Here is a 19423-nt window from a genome sequence, read left to right as displayed (position 1 = left end):
CGGGTGTGGCCTGTAACATGAGCAAAAAAATTTACTGTAGGCTGTACTCCTCGTACTGCCCAACATTTGTTCAGTACCTTTAAAAAATAACTTGTGGTTTGATTTTTAATACACTTTAAAGTTTATTCTAAGACGCAATGTATTGCGAATTTTGTTATGTTTAAGGCGTGACAAGCAACGTCAATCACAATGATATGGCGTGGCGATGGCGTCCATTGAAGAAAATATTTATTTTGTATGAAAAATAGGGAGTCTAAATACTTCATAATTTTTAAAAGTTGTTGAACAAAAGTGTCACGGTTTGGGGAGTACAATCTATGTTTTAATTCTTTGCTCGTGTTACAGGCCACACCCGGTATATAGATTTATAAAATATATAAATAGAGCTAAAGGAAAAAAAAATAACAAAAATTCGTCACTCGACCGCTGGAAGTCAACCATTCAAAAGCAAAACTTTGTGTTTTAAGTTAGGGTCGGTCTAACATTAAGCGCTAAAACCGTCCAAGCAGCCTTCTTACAAATTGTAACTAAGCTTTGACGGCTTAGGCTTTAAAATTTACCGAGCCCTAATGCAGCGAAATCTTCTCGAATGTAAGGGCTCTAAAATGTACTACTGCTGATCTACTCTCTCTGCTGTAACCGGCAGTGGCGAGAAAGAGAATGAGATCGACTGTATTCTTGCCCTGGAAAAGTGCGAATAAAAGCGATGCTATGTTTTTCATTCTCGCTATTCACAATAGGTACCTACTGCAGCAGGCGCAGCATGGTTCCATTTTTATCGCCTGTCGCTATGCTCGTCACTTTCGCACTTACATACTTGTTAGAACGTGACAGTCATGCTGACAAGCGATAAAAATGCGACCGTGCTACTGCCGCAGGTGACTACTATTACTAAAACAAAATAAGTGTTCCGTGAACAAAGTTTTGTACGGAACACTAAAAAATGCTAGCAAAATAAAAGCTGCTCATCGTTACTCACCTCTCACCACCGGTCGGATATCAGCCATAAGCGACAATCAAAATGTAAGTACGATTCACACTTCTGGAAGACGCTCTGGATAACGGCCAGGTATGTAGTCAGGATTGTTGGGATTGTACTCCCAGATGAGGTACTCTGGCTCGCCGAGGTACAATGGCGGGATTTCCTCGCTGGGTTCTCTTTCTTCGCCCAACAACATTTTGTTGCGGTGGAGTAGCTCGTTCACCCGAGCCTGAGTCGCATCAGATATATCTGTAAATTACAATTTAATAACGAAACTTAGTATAAAAATCACTGAACATGAAGTTACAAAGTAGATGTAAACAACAGGCGGTCTTATAGCTAAAAAGCAACAAGGCCAAAGTTATTACAACCAATTCATCAGAAATGAGATGTTGGTTAAAAATACATGATATCACAAAAACTGAATCTCGCCGTGCAGGCTTTGATTCAAAGAAATTGTGTCTTTTTATTTTAAGAATATCACATGCAATTTCTCAATTTCCGCATTTATGAATCATAGCCAAAAATGTATCTGTGCACCACAACTTAATTTTCTGCCCTCGTACCTACGGTATGTAACCTACCTATCTAATAGTTACCTCTATTTTATTCCGTAAGCATGGGGCATTTAAAATTATACCCATTAGGTAAGTGATTAGGTAGGTATATTTTAATTTTACATGTTGAAGTACTTAGCTACGCATAACTTTCTCATGGAGTTAACCAAGAAACATTTTACAGGTGCATAAGTTATAGGAAAAAAAATAGAAATAACTCAAATAACTAATCGTAGATAGATGATGTGACAAAGTATTGATAATGATAATCAATATTATCTAATATCGATGAGTATCGTAAAATAATTCAGCATGGGTCTAAAAAAACACAATATGACAATATCTTCAGTGCAATACATTTAACATACTAATAATTAATACTTAATTATGTTGTATTTAATTTTTTTGTAACAATCGATACATTTAAAAAACCGGGCAAGTGCGAGTCGGACTCGCGCACGAAGGGTACCATAATGCAAAAAAAAACGAAAAAAAAAGCACAAAAAAAACGGTCACCCATCCAAGTACTGACCACTCCCGACGTTGCTTAACTTTGGTCAAAAATCACGTTTGTTGTATGGGAGCCCCATTTAAGGCGCGGTGTGTAGTAAAAAGCGCTTTTTTGTCACCATATTTACAGACTTTTACAAGAATTTCATGCATTATTTTCTAGTATGTATAACTTCAGTCCTTGAACTATGTTATTGCTTGTCAGAAACACGACGGCTCATTATTTTCTCGATAGAATCTTAAGTTGAAAACATGCCTAACACTGTCTTTATTTCCTTATGTTAGAAGTACTACGACGAAAATGTATATGAAACTTACTTCAGTCGATAGCTTTTAAGTAAATCTTCATTATTGCTTGTCCTTTTATCGATACGTTAATTTTTTCATTCATCATTTGATGAATTCAACATTTTGCCTACTAAATTACACCCTACGCGGCAATACCTTGCGCCCATTCCTTACACCAGTACGCCCGTGACCACTGTCAGCGTCGGACCTATGCTAGTTTAGCGGACGTTTCATAAAATGGGTAATCACAGTATAAATATGCAAATATGTTCTACACACAATGTTTTTCAACATACTTACGAAGAAAAGCAAGATAATTCTTAAATACGGTGACATTTCAGACATTCGTCCGTCATATTGTCATTTTATAACAAGTTGGGCAGCAAAGGCACACACCCATCTAACCAATCCGGAATTCAGTCACGATTGATAAATTGTGTAAACATATTTTAAAAGGCTATAAAATTAATCAGATTGAATAATTTTTAAACATAGATATACAGGATTCAAATATGTGGGTGTGTTTAGTGTATGGTGGTAACCATTTCAACACTTTTAGTTTCCGAGATACCTACATGCGTTTTTGTGGAAGTGGTCGAAAAATGGCTATAATGTGTTTAATTGGATTAGGTATTTACATTCTAAGGAAAATAAGTGTAAGTACAATTCTGCCGCCTTGAGGAAAAAACCATAAGTGACAATTTTTGCGAAATTGAGTTATTGACACCCTCGAAATCAGGAAGAAAAATGTGATTTTTATATCTAGCAGTTATTTCTTTAGGAGCTACAGGTTGAATTTAACAAAGAGACAAAAAATACGAATTAAGAAAACGTCGTTTTTTCGTAATTGTTCATCATAAATCATTTTTTGTGTTTAGAATAAGCAAGCTTAGCGACCTGCTCATGAAACATAAAAAACGGTCAAGAGCATGTCGGGCCATGATCAGTATGGGTTCCGCATTTACCCGTACGTCAAAATAGTCTGATTGAGTGATTGCAAAACCAGGGGTGCGAAACTCCTGACTTCGGTCAAACTCGGCTCCGCTCGGCTCAGCATTGCTCCGAGCAATTATTAGGGTTGGCACCACTTGACTTCCTTTTGCGTGCACGACCACAGATAAGATAATCACTTGATTTTTGACAACCCTAAATAGCCGAAAGGGATAGTGCCATATATTACAAAGGGACAGCATGATTCGACCCTGAACCGCTGTCAAACTTCGTTTTTGTAGGAAGTTTCCTTTCTGTACGGTAGTACTATTAATTATTCTGTGGCAAAACCCAAAAACGGCTGGAGCGTTCAGGTTTGCTATATTTTTCCTTGAAAGTATACTGAGCACTTTCACGATTTTTTCATATTTTTTGGACATATGGTTATAAAGTTAGAGGAACTAGAGGGGAAAACACTTTTTTTCTTTCAGATTTCAGATTTCTGTACCTTTACCCCCCTCCCCCCTACACCCTCAGCACACCCGCTAAGCATGGTTATCTGGACACCACAAGGTATAACTGTGCCAATTTTCAAAATTATACGAATTTTTTCCGCAGATTTTTTTTATTTTCTTGAGATATTAACTAACTCGAATGTCGAAGTAGAAGTGTTTTTTGTCATTACAATCTTTAAATGCTTGACTTTTACTCGTCAATTCAAAATTGAGAAAAATAGTAGGTAAGTAATTACAGTTAGAGTTATAATTCTTTTTTGTGAAGATAGCTAATTTTATCTACTTATTGGAGCTATGCATAACTCAATAGTCCCACAAATTATCTTAACTTTGCTAGTATTCTTCCTTATTTTAACTACCTACTTGCCCGAAATTGACTGCTAGAGTTAGACCAAGTCTGCAACGATTTTGGTAGCATAGGCAGTGCAAGTGTTATTCATAATTTCATAGAAGTTTGACGTTTAAAATAACACTTGCATTGCGTGTGCAATCAAAATCGTTGCAGACTTTTCTTGGTCTAGCTCTATTAATTTTTTAATGTCTAAGTACTATTTTTTGTCTCATATTAATTTGGTATCATTTGATTAGATTCTCAGTTTGTCGCGGTATACACTCATATTGTATAATTAATAATTATTTACACTTACCGTCTTACCTACCATTTTTAACTAATTTCATTAAGTACTCATCAAAATTCGAATTTGCTAATAAATCTTGTTCAATATTAATTGCCGGAAAAAATCCCGGAACTGACAATTCAGAATACCGATGTCGTCAGGTCAGAATAAGGACGTAGACGTGCTGCGCGGGAATGGTGCGGTGCGCCGCGCGGGGCGCCCGCCTGCCCGATCTACCACGCGTCTGCTTCACCCCCTTGAAAACGTAAAACTCGAGTATAAGAGCGCCTTAAATCTTTATTTTATTCTATTTTTAGTATTTGTTGTTATAGCGGCAACAGAAATACATCATCTGTGAAAATTTCAACTGTCTAGCTATCACGGTTCGTGAGATACAGCCTGGTGACAGACAGACGGACGGACGGACGGACGGACGGACGGACGGAAGGACGGAAGGACGGACGGAAGGACGGAAGGACGGAAGGACGGACGGACGGACGGACGGACGGACAGCGAAGTCTTAGTAATAGGGTCCTGTTTTACCCTTTGGGTACGGAACCCTAAAAAGTAATAAGAAATTTACAGACTAGGGTAGGGATAGGTACCCGGGTAAATGTACCTAGCACACTGCTGGTGTTGTCTCTTTGAACAACCAGCGAAATATGCTGGACTAAATATGCGCCGGACCTGGGGTCGCACAGACGTAGATTTGACGGATTTAGGCGGCCAAAAGTCGATTTTGCAAAAATCAACCTATTGATAAAAAAATATCACGTGGGGGTAGCCTATAGACCCAGGTATATTGTGGTACCCTCCCCACTCCTTATCGTCAAACCTGAGCCGCACAACAGGCAGTCGAACTTTGACTATCGCTCAGAGCGCACGTTTCTGTTCTCGACGCTCTTAAAAGTTACATGTTTTCCAAAGTGTATATATTTTTTTTCTGGTATTTTCATAAAGTTTTATTGATGGAATCCAGTTACTCAGGGAAGAATTTATATATTTAAATCATTTGATATTATATTTTTGACGTTTATCATATATTTTCAGCCAGTTAAATATGACCTTTCACAAAATGTTGTTTTTTTTCATAGATTTGGTTTTTCAAACGTCTTTTTGTTGTACTTCAGGGTGCGTCCCTGTAGTGTATTGTATATATTTGAATAGAATGCTTATTCCTCTTTATGTTGTTTACAAAATTAGCCGCAACTAGCCGCAACTTCCGGACTTAGACGCTTTCAAAGAAAATTCCTTTTCGTTCAAATTGATTAAAAAAAAATATTATTTTTACAGGTAGGTAAACCTAGTGCTTCGGGGAGAAAAGTTCTCACTCGAAAATATATTTAAGAGTAAATACAAGAGCAAAATTTTCCCTGTTTTTAATTTTTTTTATTTTTTTTTTAATTGATAAAATATTATTGTCTTTAATATAAAATCACGTTTTATAATGTTTTATCCCATTTTGAACTAATATAAACCCTAAAATAATATTGGCCGCCTAAATCGGTCAAATCTACGTCTGTGGGTCGCCGCTTTTGTCTCGGAGGCGTTGACCTAACTTTCTTATATTTTTTTTAGCGTCATCGCACCAAGGGCCGCTGGTCTCTATGGCTACTGGTACATACTTGTTCTACGCAAATCCAACCTCAGTAGGACTCTGTTTTTCTCCAAGGCACGAATAAGTGTTGCTTCCGCTTCCCCAGACAAATCGTTGGCAGCTATGTCTAACCTTGTTAATCCGCGATTGAGACTAAGGAGACCCGCCATCTAAAAAGGTTTTATGTTTCAAAGGACTAGTTTTATCTCTTTGTCAAAAATTTATAACTATGGAACTTTGCGAGGTACAATATATAGTACGATATTTTATCAGCAGATTGACATTTCCGCCTGCAGGTAAATTTACAGCACGCGATAATATTTACTTGTCAGTAAAGTAGATAAATGTAGGTAATACTTATTTTATAATAACAAAAAAAATATGACCTTACCTTTTGAGCAGATACTCCGTAAAAACCGCAAGAATTTATTATTAGTGTTTGAGGTTTCACTTTGCACCGCACAAATGCTGCTGCAAACATTGTTGCGCACTCAATAGACATAGGGTTCAAACTGAAATCTACAAAAACGGACATTATTACGTTAATAATGCGTAGTGAGGAATAATTCAATGAATACTAATAATACTATAAATAAGTTACCCAATAGTTCGATAGGCGCAGCGGGATTCATTTGCAGAGCGTAAGCTATGCCTTGTACTGATTTGAATCGATTATTGGCAACTCGCACTCGCTTGACATTAGTGTGAATAGAAATGAAACCCCCCAATGCATTCATCCCGTAATCGCCAATCTTGCAATGATTAAAATCTAATTCTTCTATAGTCTCCTTTTCAACGAGATATTGCAAGATTATCTTAACTTTCAAGCAATCTAAGTTGCTACGATTGATACGAAAAATTTTCAAGTGTCGCAAGTCTTTCAGCCCTCTACATAGGGATTCACAATCAGCTTGGCTGAATTCAAAATATCGCGTCAAATATCCATCTTGGAGATTATTTATTCCAAAAACAAGAGATATTTCTTCTAGATTGTAGAGCCTGACCAACACTGGTTCGAGTGGAATGTGGTCATATACCTTTTCTACGCTAAAAGGACACGTATCTTCAATGACAGATTCTTTTGGAATCGCAGGTGTCGGCTGATGCACTATTTGAAGTTGGTTTATACCCAAAAAGTATATGTAAGGGCTTACCTGTGAAATAAAAATTACAGTGGATAAATAATCGTTCCCCAAGGCTCCCATTTGGGGCCTTTGTTGTTTTCGTTATATATAAACGATATCGTAAAATGTATCTCCCACTCTTGCATTCTTCTTTATGCAGATGATGCAAAAATTTATAAAGTTATTCGTAACTCTTCTGATTGCGAACTGTTACAAAATGATCTGTGTAATTTTGAGAGCTTTTGTAGAGAAAATAATCTGTTTCTAAACATAGAAAAATGTAATACTATTAGTTTTTCTAAAAAAAAACATTGTCTTACTTTAATTACAAATTATGTAACCAGGACCTGGTAAGAGTAAATGAGATTCGTGATCTTGGAGTAGTCATGGACGACAAATTATCATTTATACCTCATATCGATTCCATCTTAGCTAAGTCTTTTAAACAATTGGGTATGATTCTGCGAATTGGTAAACCTTTCAGGAATACTTTAACACTTAAAATTCTTTATAACAGTTATGTACGAAGTCGGCTTGAGTTTGCATGTGCGGTTTGGAAACCCCATTACAGCATTCATATTGACAGGATAGAGAGATTGCAAAAAAAGTTCCTAAAAGCCCTTGATTTCAAATGCGGTATTGAATACAAAGATTATGTGGAATCCTTAAACCGTCATAAAATGCAGTCGCTTGAGTGTCGAAGAGACTGCGTTGATTCTGTTCTATTATATAAAATAATAAATAGTCATATTGATGCCCCTAGCCTGTTAAAAGACATATGTATAAGAGTCCCAGGTAATAAAGAACGCCGATGTCGTCATAGATTCAAGCATTTATTCTCCATCCCACGTAGTAGAACTAACTATTCTAAAAATATGTTTATTAAGCGAGCATGTGCACTCTATAATGATAATAATATTGTAAAAAATTTAGACATATTTCACTGTACCATAAGCTCAATAAAAAAAAATTCAGGACTAGTAGTGTGTAAATTAACGCGATTTGTCAAAATTTTAAGTATTAATATATGTCATGTCATGTATGTCGATACTTATTCAATAGTTGTTGAAAACGTAGAACAAGTACTTCATTGAGTTTTATGTATACTTAATTTCTAGCTTCGCAAACTCAGTGTAACCTCTTACTAATCAGCTGCGGGCTTAGCAAGGTTATATCATATTGCGCGTGGAATCTACTGTCGTCTTTTAACGATAGTCGTATTTTTATCGTTTTGCTGAACATGGTTACGGGCTACGATAAGAATACCACGTCGATATCGTATAAAGTTATCCACTATCATTCGTAAGTGACCACGATTGTCTATGCCTAGAGTTTATGAAAAATCCATTTAATGCCTGGCTTTATTAAAATGTCGGACGTGTGTCGGACGATGTTTGAAAACGAATAGTTAGTTTTATTACTACACTTCCAAATTGAAAAATGTTTAAATGAGTGACAGCTTTATACAAATTGACTTACATTATAACATGCACGGATAATCGTGTTTTCTCAACTGACAATTCACTTGACATTGACAAGCATCGCGTACGCGCATGATTCAGTGAATTTAGTGAACATACAAACTAAGTCGAAGAAAAATACTGATTTGCTGTGTGAACTAAAGGAAATGCCACCCAAAATGTAAGTTTCTCTAATTTATTTATAGAAAAAGTTATAGTTCGTTTGATCATTAACTGGTTTTGTCATGAATATGTTTAATTTCAGACGATGCTTCGGCGCACAAGAAAATGCTAGCCAAATATATATAACTCAGCATCCCCTGTTCGCCTACACCTACAGGGAGATCCATGAGCCTCTCGGAAGCCAGAGATACAAAATGCAATGCTTCACATTGCACATAACTTCTAAGATCCAGAAGAAAGGATTGAAGATGTAAGTACACCTTTCCTAAACTAAAATCATGAAGATTTTCTGGTGCCTTTTAATATTATTGACACTTATTATCTATTTCTTCTCATTCTATCTATTATGTTCTACTAAGTGACAAAAGTTTGTTAAAAACCTGTTCTATCACTACTATAATTTCAGGAAGTTGATTTGGCAAAAATGATGTGTAAAAGTTACACTACAACACTACCTATGCATACATTTATTCACACTGCATAAAAAGTGCATACGCATTCTAACAAATATTAACATCCTTGAAACCCGTAGACCTCACTTTAAAAAAAAATTTTTTTTTACTCTATATTCTAGAAGCTAGTTTTGTAGCAAGAATAAAAGTTTATTGACAAAGAAAAAGACACACTTTATGCCATAAATCTAAGACATAAAGATAAAATATTATTAATAAGTATTTAGTTTTTATGCCTGTTCCGGATGTGAACTCCCGCTCACTTAAACTTTAAGTCCTTCCTCTTTATAACCGTTTTATGTCTAATTGTTTTGCCGTTCAGGCAACCTATCTATGGAATGCACTCCCTCTACCTGTAAGACAAGCCCCAAGAAAATTTGTTTTTTGAGTAGTCATGCTCGGTAGTCATCTGCTAAATGTCTCGTCTAGTGTCTATCATCCCATATACATATTAGTACATTTATTTTTATAACATATATGTATGTTTATGTTAGTATGTATATCTAAGATTCTATTGCATTTGCTTTTTGATTGGTTTTTGCACCAACCTTTAGTGTTTATATGTGACGTCCCACGGGTAAATGTACCTTATGGCGGTTGGCGCTTACTCTATTAACTATTAACGCCGCTCCAATATTGCGGCGCTATGCGACGTAAGCGCCAGCCGCCATAAGGTACCTTTTGCCGTGGAACGTCACATATTTGTTTCTATGGTTGACTAGTAGGTGGTAGATAATGCCTTTTGGCATTAAGTTCGCTATTTTTACGTAATTATATATGTTTGTGCAATAAAGTTTATAAAATAAATAAAGTAGCCATACCCACAAGTAACTTACAAATTCCCTGCAAGAGTTAGGCCGGCGCCCCACTGCTGCGCACGCTATGTGCAAGATAGGGAAAGCTGGAAGTTACTCCACCGACAAGTTACTTAGTAACTCTTAAGTTAATGATGATGATCTTCTTTTCCAGGGTCCGTCGGGCCTGGGCATTATGATCATCGAGGGGCGGCACACGGAAGCCGGCCGAGGAATCTTCGTCTCCGACTTACAAGAAGGCAGCGCTGCCGAACAGGTGACTGGCAATTGTAATTAAGTAATTGTCATAATATTTGGATAACCGACCTTTATCTTTCTTTTATTTGAGGGAAGATAAAATTCAGATAGATTGAGTGCGATATATATTGTAGAGCAGGGGCCCATTTCTCGGACGGTATTAGGCCGGAGCCCCACTGCTGCGCACGCTATGTACATGACCCACGTTCCTATACAAAATTTCGTGGGCTTGCCCACGGTTTGTATTAAAACGTGGGCCGTGGATGTAGCGTGCGCAGCAGTGGGGCGCCGGCCTTATTCAATACAAATAAATTGTATTAGTACCTATTCTACTAAGATTATAAAATAAAATAATACCTACTAGTACAATATTCTTACTTATAATATGTAATATAGGAATACTAGGAACAGTTATGTTAGCAGTAAAGCTGGCCATATACATTTGACAGCTAAGTTTGACCCACTTCCCGATTTCCAATTGAGATGAAATTTTGCATACTTACATAACAATATGTAAATCGGATGAAAATTGCAATATTATGATGACATGGAGCCTATCTGATGATGGAGATATGAGGTGGCCATGGGAACACTGTGATAAAACAACGCAAACTAATTGTGCTTGGTGTTGTTAGAATGGACTCTGAGTCTGAGTCTGAGTCTTAGTGAGTATTAGTTGCCTGTTGAAAGAAAAGTACAGTCAGCGATAAAAGCTTATACCAAAAATGATATTTTTGCTAAAAACTTATTTATATTGTTAGGGCTTGGGAGTAGAAGCTGGTTTCTTTACTGCTGGCAGCTGGAATATTTTTTTTTGTGTTTGGTAAAATGGTTTATTGTACCTATACCTGACTATGGGAATGATTTTAGCAGCCTATGTAAGTGTGTGGGTATGTTTGTGTCGTATAGAATATCGTGGTACAGAACTACACTTGATACATAATACAACTTTAATAACGGATAAATAATTACTAGAACAAAATTCAATTTATTTTCAATCGATAATTCGGACAACTGTAACATAAAAATCCCCCTGGCTTAAAAACGAGAGCTTTCTAAAAGTGACATTAATTTCACATAATTTGGCAATGAACCGCTGTAAGTACTAGCCTGCGCCTGACCTCATCTAATATAATTTGTTTCTGTTTCAGTCATGACATATTGGAGGCTTGAAAGTGCACATACCCATACATTGGACGTTAAGCTCAACGAGACCATGCGATGCATCTCAGGCACTATCCGATCTACAACCGCCACTGGCTGCCGGCATTGAGTCACATTGCCCCTCCTCACATCCGACGACTCAAGGCGTTGAAGAGGGAGGCTGAGAATATCACGAATAACCCCACCCTGACCCTGTGCTACAGCTGGGAGCCTGAGCAGCTTTAATATTTCGGATAGGTGGATAGCGGAATGGTCAGCTTCGGCAGCTCGGAGTTGCTGTATATCTGACCCAACTAAAAAACCAAAAGGGTTTGACCTTCCTCGGAAAATCTGGTGCCGCCTGAGAACCGGACACTCATACCCTGGGCCTGTTGAGGACCTGAAGACCGTGACACCTGACTTGGTTGCTTAGCTTGGCAACCTCAAGGCTACACTCTGAATGCCACTTTATTGGAGCATTCCACGAGCTGTCCCGTACAAACGCATTTTATTTCCTGTGTTGCGACTTTTTTTTTTCGCCATTTAAAGCAAGCGAATAATTTTCCGTGCATGTTTGACCATTTGTCATAGAAAAGGAAACACTTATACCTGCAAATCTCCAGAAAATCTGCATTTCTACGGGACAAACGGTAGTCAATTTCATGGAATGCTCCATTGCCAAAACATGATAAGTTGATGGCAGAAAAAATATTAGGAATACAAACCATATACCTACATATAAATTCTATGTTAAGTATGTACTAAGTTATTCTAGGTTAAGTACTAACTTATTGTCTACTCTATACATAGGTAATTACATTTAGCAAGACATGTTGGCCGTGGGTACCAAGCTCAGCATGTGCTAGACTGGCGTCCAGCGCTGGTTTTCAGTTTGGCCCCTTTTTGTTGGAGGTCTGAGAGGAATGTTGATCTTTTCTACACCGTTAAGCATTCTATTTATATTGGAAACGAAACTTATAGATCAGCAGTTATGAAATAGCAATAAATGTGCCCCGGGCGACGTCCAAGGGGGGGCGCCAAAATGGGCTAAAGACTACCTCTCCGCCTTGCCAAAGGCAGCAGGGAAACTTTTGTCAGTCGTATTTACCACCACTGTGAAGTGTGAAATGCGGATGGTAATCTGGCCCACAGCGCAAAGGGAGAAAGACGATCTTTTAGGAACTCTTTTTGCATCGAACTCGATCTTGAAAGACGACGGTAGCGCCCTACCGCCCACCATCCCGTAGTGTGAATACTCTATGCCAGAAACTTCTATCAAGCAGAGGGATATTCGGCGGGAGTTGCTATGCTTTCGTTTTATAAGGCGAGCGGGCCAAGTGCTTCAGAGTTGTGTCCAGTGTTAGCGCGTCTTTTACGTTAGGGGTCTCCTGTCGAAGTTACCATCTTATGGACTGTCCAATAGACTACCTATGCAAGTGGATCGCTAGCCCTTTATCCGGCTGGCGCATATGAGCCGTAGTTGACGGAACCTGATGCTTCAATAGCTGCTGCTGCATATCTGTGACATGTTGTCTATCGACGACATTCATCGATATGTGGACTACTGAGGATTCCTATACACTATACAGTTAGGAAAAATAATGACATTCCCGTTGCCAGGGAGGTTTTGGGATTATACTGAGCAACTTTTGCTACGGGACCAACCTCGAAATCGCGAAAAAAAGAGTTTACCCTCCCATAGACTTTCGACCAGCCAAAACGTATGAAACAGCCAAATTTTTTTCGCGACTTAGGGGTTGGTCCCATTTCGTTAGTTCATTTCGTTTCGGAGAGGGGGGGGGGGGGGGCGCAAATTTGGGGCCTGCCCCGGGCGCCATATCCTCTAGCTACGCCACTGCCCTCGCTCCGAGACGTTCCTGGTACAAAAGCTGTTCATAGTAATCCAGCGATAAAGCTGCTGGCATGATGGGCACTTTCACACCGGGTACGCAGCGAATGATTTGTTTGTACACCTACATTTAATGTGTAAATAAACTTTGTTTAATTTTTTGGCAATAGTTGTTTTATTTACGCATTTATAATATTCTCTCTAGCACAGAGCCGAAATTGTTAACTTATCTATAGAGTTTAGTAAACAAAAAAAGACTTGACAACACCACAAGTGACGAGAATTGTCATTCTTGTATCTACCTAAATGGAATTTAACATAGTTTTTAATATTCAACATTAGTTATTGGCGTATTGAGTCTGACCGCAGTTATAGTCACTAAAGTAGACTTATTAGCATAATAGAGCATTTAGGAATATTTTTATTTGACCTTTTGACCGCCAGACTCACTAGACGTGTCGTTAAGACGCGCCTTTTCATACAAACGTAGTCCACATTTTTCTCTCTGGATAATAACATTAAATATTTTGATACAATTTGTTGTATATCATATCAACATCAACTACAGCCATGCCCCTACATTTGTTCTTTTTTTTATTTTATTTTAATTATTATAAGAGTTAGGAGCATTTAAAAATTTGTATGAAATCTGTCTTCCGCTCCTAATTTTTACAATAATCAAAAATTCGAACGTAGGGGCATAGCTTTATGGTTAATATACATTAAATTATGTAAAAATATTTTCCATAATGTCAATATCCAGAGAGGAAAATGAGGACTACGTTTGTATGGAGAAGCGGAAGCGGCCATCTCCCTTTCCTCTTAAGTAAGAACGTGCCTAAAATGTTTTTATTACCTATGCTTTCATTGTACTATACTGCATATGAGTCGGATTTTACGTTTAGAAGCTATATATCACAAATTTTGTACGCATAAGGCTAAAATGAAAAATAAGAATAAATGACACCTACATTGAAGCATGCCCGGGAATGGTGTTCTGTGTGAAGATTATCCGTCTTGAATGTGTACTAGTCTCTACTTGTATAGAAATATAGGTAAATTAGGTAGGTATTTGTGTGATAGTAAAACATAGTAATAGGCGAAATATGTATTTATTAAGCTTATTAAGAGCCGGTTTTGTGTATGCTTGCATGCTTAGGAAGTTTTTTAGGAGCGTCTTCTCTAATTTTTCCCTTGATCCACGAGACGTTTTCTGGAAGAAAAAGAAGGAAATAAGTAAAAGTAGGTTCATGTGGCAGCGATGGAGTAAGTATTTTCACATGAGTGCAGTCTAGTGCACTCAAGATATATACTAAACAATCGCCAGGAATAATATCCATTAAACAAGGCAGCACATTAGAACTAGGTGCCTTAGTTAAACCTAATAAGTATTGCATTCCCAGATTATATATGCCAGAGATAACTACTTATCATACATAACTATCAAACAATAGGTAGGTACATATCTCAATGCACAATACAGCCGCACTCATACTTATTCAAAAAAGTAAAAGTTACTAAGACATTCCTTGTGGAAAGTCACAGTTTAATACTTAATTCAGTAAGTCAAAAGAACTTACCTTCTGTTTACAGCATCTACAAACTGCTTGAGGTTCAGGCTTACAGTAGTGTGGCCAATCCAGTAAGTAGTGCTCCAATGGACAAGCCATGATCTTGACTAGTCCCACGTTGGTAGTTGCCATCAGCTAGCAGGTGTAACTGTTACACACCAGCAGCTGCTGCTGCTGCTGCTGCTGGTGGTGTAGGTGTGCTGCTGGTGTGGTGTATACTGTTAGAACCTAAAACAAATAAGTACCTAATTAAAGTACCGGCCAATAATATATCACCTCCATGCTTTTACGGTATAACTTTTTTTATATTTGTGAGTGACTTCCACAGCTTTAGGTAGTTTAGTAGTATTCCTTGTCCAGCGATGAGAAAAATTGGTCTATGTAATGATTTTTTCATAGAGGTTTTTTGTTTTAATGTATGGTCAACTTCATTATTTTTAAAGAGCTTTTTTAGTAATATGCTGAGTCTCTTATTGTAGTTCACAGTATTTCAGTATTCATAATATCTTATACCTTTAAACGAGCAATTCTTGTATATTTATTTATTTATATGTATATATATTTCGGGGATATCGGAAACGGCTCCAACGATTTCGATGAAATTTGCTATATGGGGGTTTTCGGGGGCGAAAAATCAATTTAGCTAGGTCTCATCTCTGGAAAAACACGCATTTTTGAGTTTTTATATGTTTCCGAGCAAAGCTCGGTCTCTCAGATATTATTTATATAAAATGACTAGTAAAATATGAAATCTACAAACTAACCTACTACAAGTTCATACAAAAACACACAAAGGTGATATGTTATTGACCGGTACTGTAAATCTAATTTTGTCAAGTAGATTTTCCCCCTTAGGTTCGGAGGTTAGGATATGAATGTTGAAGTAAATAGTAGCTTAAGTAACCTCTGTTAGTAGGTTAGTAGCATAAGTAAGAGATTGTACAACAGATATCTTAACATACTAACTTTTACATATAATAATGAGGCCGGTACCTAGTATTGAAGAGTTTAGTAGCATTGTCATTAAGACGTCTGTTTTACATAGAATCAATGATTTCAAATATAATAGGGTCTATGCATAGAATACATATTAACTTTATAAGAAACACTGCAATTTTATAGCTTTACCTTTGAGATGTTTTGGTAGGTAACCCATCACCGTTTTGAAGCTCGGCGTTAAATTCGGCACATAAGTAAATGCACTGCACACTCCTTACGCACTCTGTAAATATGCCGAAACTCTTCGTCCGTCATATCAAATGGGCTGCAAGTGTTTCTTAAAGCTGTTTACGATATTTTTCTTCAACAGCAGCCGCGAGTAGGAATAATAAAATTTGACTTCCCTGCGAAGAAAATATTGACAATATTATATACAGCGGAACATTGTAACTAATAACTCTCAATATAATCATAGAAAAACTGATATTTACCTGTAATTTATACCTTAAAATATGATTATTCACTACTTTTGCTTTCACGACAAGGCTTATCGTCATCTAAGAAGCACGTAGTTAAAATTAACTAAGTTGAACTGTCAAAATGGGACAATCTGTCAAATTATCCACATCTTATCCAACGACCATGTTATGCAAATTGTCTTCTATCATCTACCGCTGTCAAATGTGGATAACTCCATATATCGTCTGCAACCATAGTATGGACGATAAAACCGACGATAACGGCCGTTTTATCCACACCTATTGCGTGATAACTACCTTGTCGTACAACCTTGCTAAGCCCGCTGAACTTAAGCCAAGATAGGTACTTTTTCGTGCTTCTATATAAATATATGTTTAATAAAAATGGAAACTATAGGTTTAGATTAAGAGAAGAAACTGTAACAATATTTTTTGTATGACCGTTTGTTTCATATTTAAATAAATAAATAAATAAATAATTCGGTTAGTAACTTAGTAGTACGCATATAAAAGCGTATTATATAATTTGAAATGACTTTACTAGAATTGCAAGTTCCGTGGCCTCATCCTCTAAAAATACATCCGGGTTTGCTGTTTCAAGGTAATCCTGGAGGCAGGCAGATAAAAATTTTCCTTTCCAAAACGTCACTCCTAATTCCACTCGCGATGGAAATTTAAAATAAAAAGACCTTTTCCAGTATTGTTCATCCTGAAAACATCAAACGAAATTACATATATTTTATAGTTTCCTTCAACAAAACATTATGTACCTATGTTACAAATCGCACCTTAATAAGAGGTACGCTGCATCGGAGAGGAATATTTGCGGGAAACAAATCCATGAGCATGTCGACATCTTTCTGGAGAACACTGTGCAGCGGGTTTATTCTGTGAAATATCCTGGAAAGTTCAAGTGCAGCAAAATACGTCAAAGGAGGAGGAGTAAAGCCGTCGTCCCATTCAAAGTCTTCGGCGATTACTTTGCGGGCACCCTCGCCTACGGAATTCTTCATGGTTTTGGACGTCATATAGGCCTCGCGGGTGTTCGTCGATATTACGTAAGGTATCTTCATGATAACGAGTTTAATATTTCACCTAAGGTGTTAAGTGTATGTAAATCGTGATAAAAATATTTAATTTTCACATTTATATAATATGACATTTATGTGTTGACGTTGACAGAAAAATTTGTTTTACCTTTCTAATACCAGAGAGCACAGTCTATACATAACTATTACTTTTTACACTGTGACCAGAGGTTGAAAGACTTGAAAGTGACTAAAGGGCCTATTTACACATTGGAGTAGCTAGGAATATATGATCACATGATCACGCGTCATGTTGCGGAATTCCACTGGAACAATTTTTTTCATACTAAGCTGAACTATCACCTTATACAATGTGAATGACAGCGCCCTCTTGACTATGATATTAACTGGTCAGGCTTTAACACTAATCAATGTAAAAACTGGCCATAATCAGGCCTCATCAAGGACCTTACAATCAAAGTGGACATCTCATCTAGGTCACTACGTTAAAGCGCCTGTAAAGCTTCAATATTTGAAAGTGTAAGTAACAAGATACTTATGTAACACAACCATTAAAATGCTTCAGTGGCTGTTTCCGGTCTGTTCCTTGTACGTCTTACTTGACAATATATGTGGTATTATCTATGAAAAGGGACCTTATTGTCGATGGCGCTTACGACACTAACATCGATGAGCACTAAACGTAGTAGTTTAAAATTGGTGATTCTGGCCCATTTTAGTTATTTTGATTTCCAATTTAGCAATTAAGTTTCTTTGATTACCACCACCATATTTACAGACTTTTACAAGGATTTCATGCATTATTTTCTAGTATGTATAACTTCAGTCCTTGAACTACGTTATTGCTTGTCAGAAACACGACGGCTCATTATTTTCTCGATAGAATCTTAAGTTGAAAACATGCCTAACACTGTCTTTATTTCCTTATGTCAGAAGTACTACGACGAATATGTATATGAAACTTACTTCAGTCGATAGCTTTTAAGTAAATCTTCATTATTGCTTGTCCTTTTATCGATACGTTAATTTTTTCATTCATAATTTTATGAATTCAACATTTTGCCTACTAAATTACACCCTACGCGGCAATACCTTGCGCCTATTCCTCACGCCAGTACGCCCGTGACCACTGTCAGCGTCGGACCTGTGCTAGTTTAGCGGACGTTTCATAAAATGGGTAATCACAGTATAAATATGCAAATATGTTACACACACAATGTTTTTCAACATACTTACGAAGAAAAGCAAAATAATTCTTAAATACGGTGACATTTCAGACATTCGTCCGTCATATTGTCATTTTATAACAAGTTGGGCAGCAAAGGCACACACCCGTCTAACCAATCCGGAATTCAGTCACGATTGATAAATTGTGTAAACATATTTTAAAAGGCTATAAAATTAATCAAATTGAATAATTTAGACTGGTCACATTTTTGTAAAAATCGATTTCTACTGGCAAAACATATTACTTTTGGCAACCGGGTTTTTTAACCTAATTAGACCCCGCTGAATCCGAATTTGCCGGTTGCTTGATCGAATTCTTGACTGGAAGTGAGATATGTGATATTAAAGGTCCCTTTTTTTAGTTTTTCGTAAATAACTCGTAAACGGTGGCCAATATAAAAAAATGAACTAATAATCTACACAAAATTTTCAATAAAAAAGATTCAGTACATTTTTAGCAGGGATCAATATTTAAAAAGATAATAAAGAGGGAAAGTTAATTATAATAAATTCTAAGGTTCCTTGTTTTTATTTTTTCGTTAATAATTTGAAAAGTATGACTCATAGCAAAAACAAATCTTACACATAAATCATCATCATCATCATCATCTCAGCCATAAGACGTCCACTGCTGAACATAGGCCTCCCCCCCCTTGGACCTCCATACGTGCCGGTTGGAAGCGACCCGCATCCAGCGTCTTCCGGCGACCTTAACAAGATCGTCTGTCCATCTTGTGGGTGGACGTCCTACGCTGCGCTTGCTAGTCCGTGGTCTCTACTCGAGCACATTTCGACCCCATCGGCCATCTTCTCTGCGTGCAATGTGGCTGTAATAATGTGTAGGTCGGAGCGTAGACTTCATCAGGCTGGACCTTTCAAGTTTTATATTGATATTCAGT

General features: G+C 37.2%; 1 protein-coding gene and 1 long non-coding RNA gene across 4 annotated transcripts; one reads left to right on the top strand and one right to left on the bottom strand.

Moving 5' to 3' along the window:
- Positions 1–379: 379 nt before the first annotated feature.
- Positions 380–17395, bottom strand: LOC134789822 (dynein regulatory complex subunit 5). Of its 2 annotated transcripts, XR_010144122.1 has the most exons (7): positions 17037–17395; positions 16790–16957; positions 6598–7150; positions 6388–6515; positions 6025–6166; positions 980–1231; positions 382–683 (listed from the first exon to the last, which is right to left on the bottom strand). XR_010144122.1 is itself a non-coding variant. In XM_063760476.1 (6 exons), the coding sequence occupies exons 1-6, from the start codon at positions 17319–17321 to the stop codon at positions 1035–1037; spliced, it is 1473 nt and encodes a 490-aa protein (XP_063616546.1). In that variant the 5' UTR covers positions 17322–17395; the 3' UTR covers positions 380–1034. The 2 variants fall into 2 exon arrangements, 1 of the variants encoding a protein (XP_063616546.1); XM_063760476.1 differs by having other exon boundaries at positions 380–1231.
- LOC134789488 (uncharacterized) lies at positions 8323–11974 on the top strand. Of its 2 annotated transcripts, XR_010144079.1 has the most exons (4): positions 8323–8761; positions 8846–9013; positions 10185–10286; positions 11419–11974. It is a non-coding gene; the product is annotated as an uncharacterized LOC134789488 (long non-coding RNA). The 2 variants fall into 2 exon arrangements; XR_010144078.1 differs by having other exon boundaries at positions 8323–9013.
- Positions 17396–19423: the final 2028 nt, after the last annotated feature.

This window comes from Cydia splendana, chromosome 4 (assembly GCF_910591565.1).
Source record: "Cydia splendana chromosome 4, ilCydSple1.2, whole genome shotgun sequence".
Classification (NCBI taxonomy): Eukaryota; Metazoa; Arthropoda; class Insecta; order Lepidoptera; family Tortricidae; genus Cydia; species Cydia splendana.
Note: the sequence above shows the minus strand (reverse complement) of the source record. Positions and strands in the feature narration are given on the sequence as shown.

What these genes read in the sequence shown, in the direction of transcription:
- LOC134789822 (XM_063760476.1), bottom strand. Translation starts at nt 17,321, where the DNA reads ATGAAGATACCTTACGTAATATCGACGAACACCCGCGAGGCCTATATG. An exon ending in GCAGCGTACCTCTTATTAAG is followed by an intron (nt 16,958 to 17,036) that starts GTGCGATTTGTA and finishes TGATGTTTTCAG; the next exon opens with GATGAACAATACTGGAAAAG. An exon ending in TGCGCCTATCGAACTATTGG is followed by an intron (nt 6,516 to 6,597) that starts GTAACTTATTTA and finishes CCGTTTTTGTAG; the next exon opens with ATTTCAGTTTGAACCCTATG.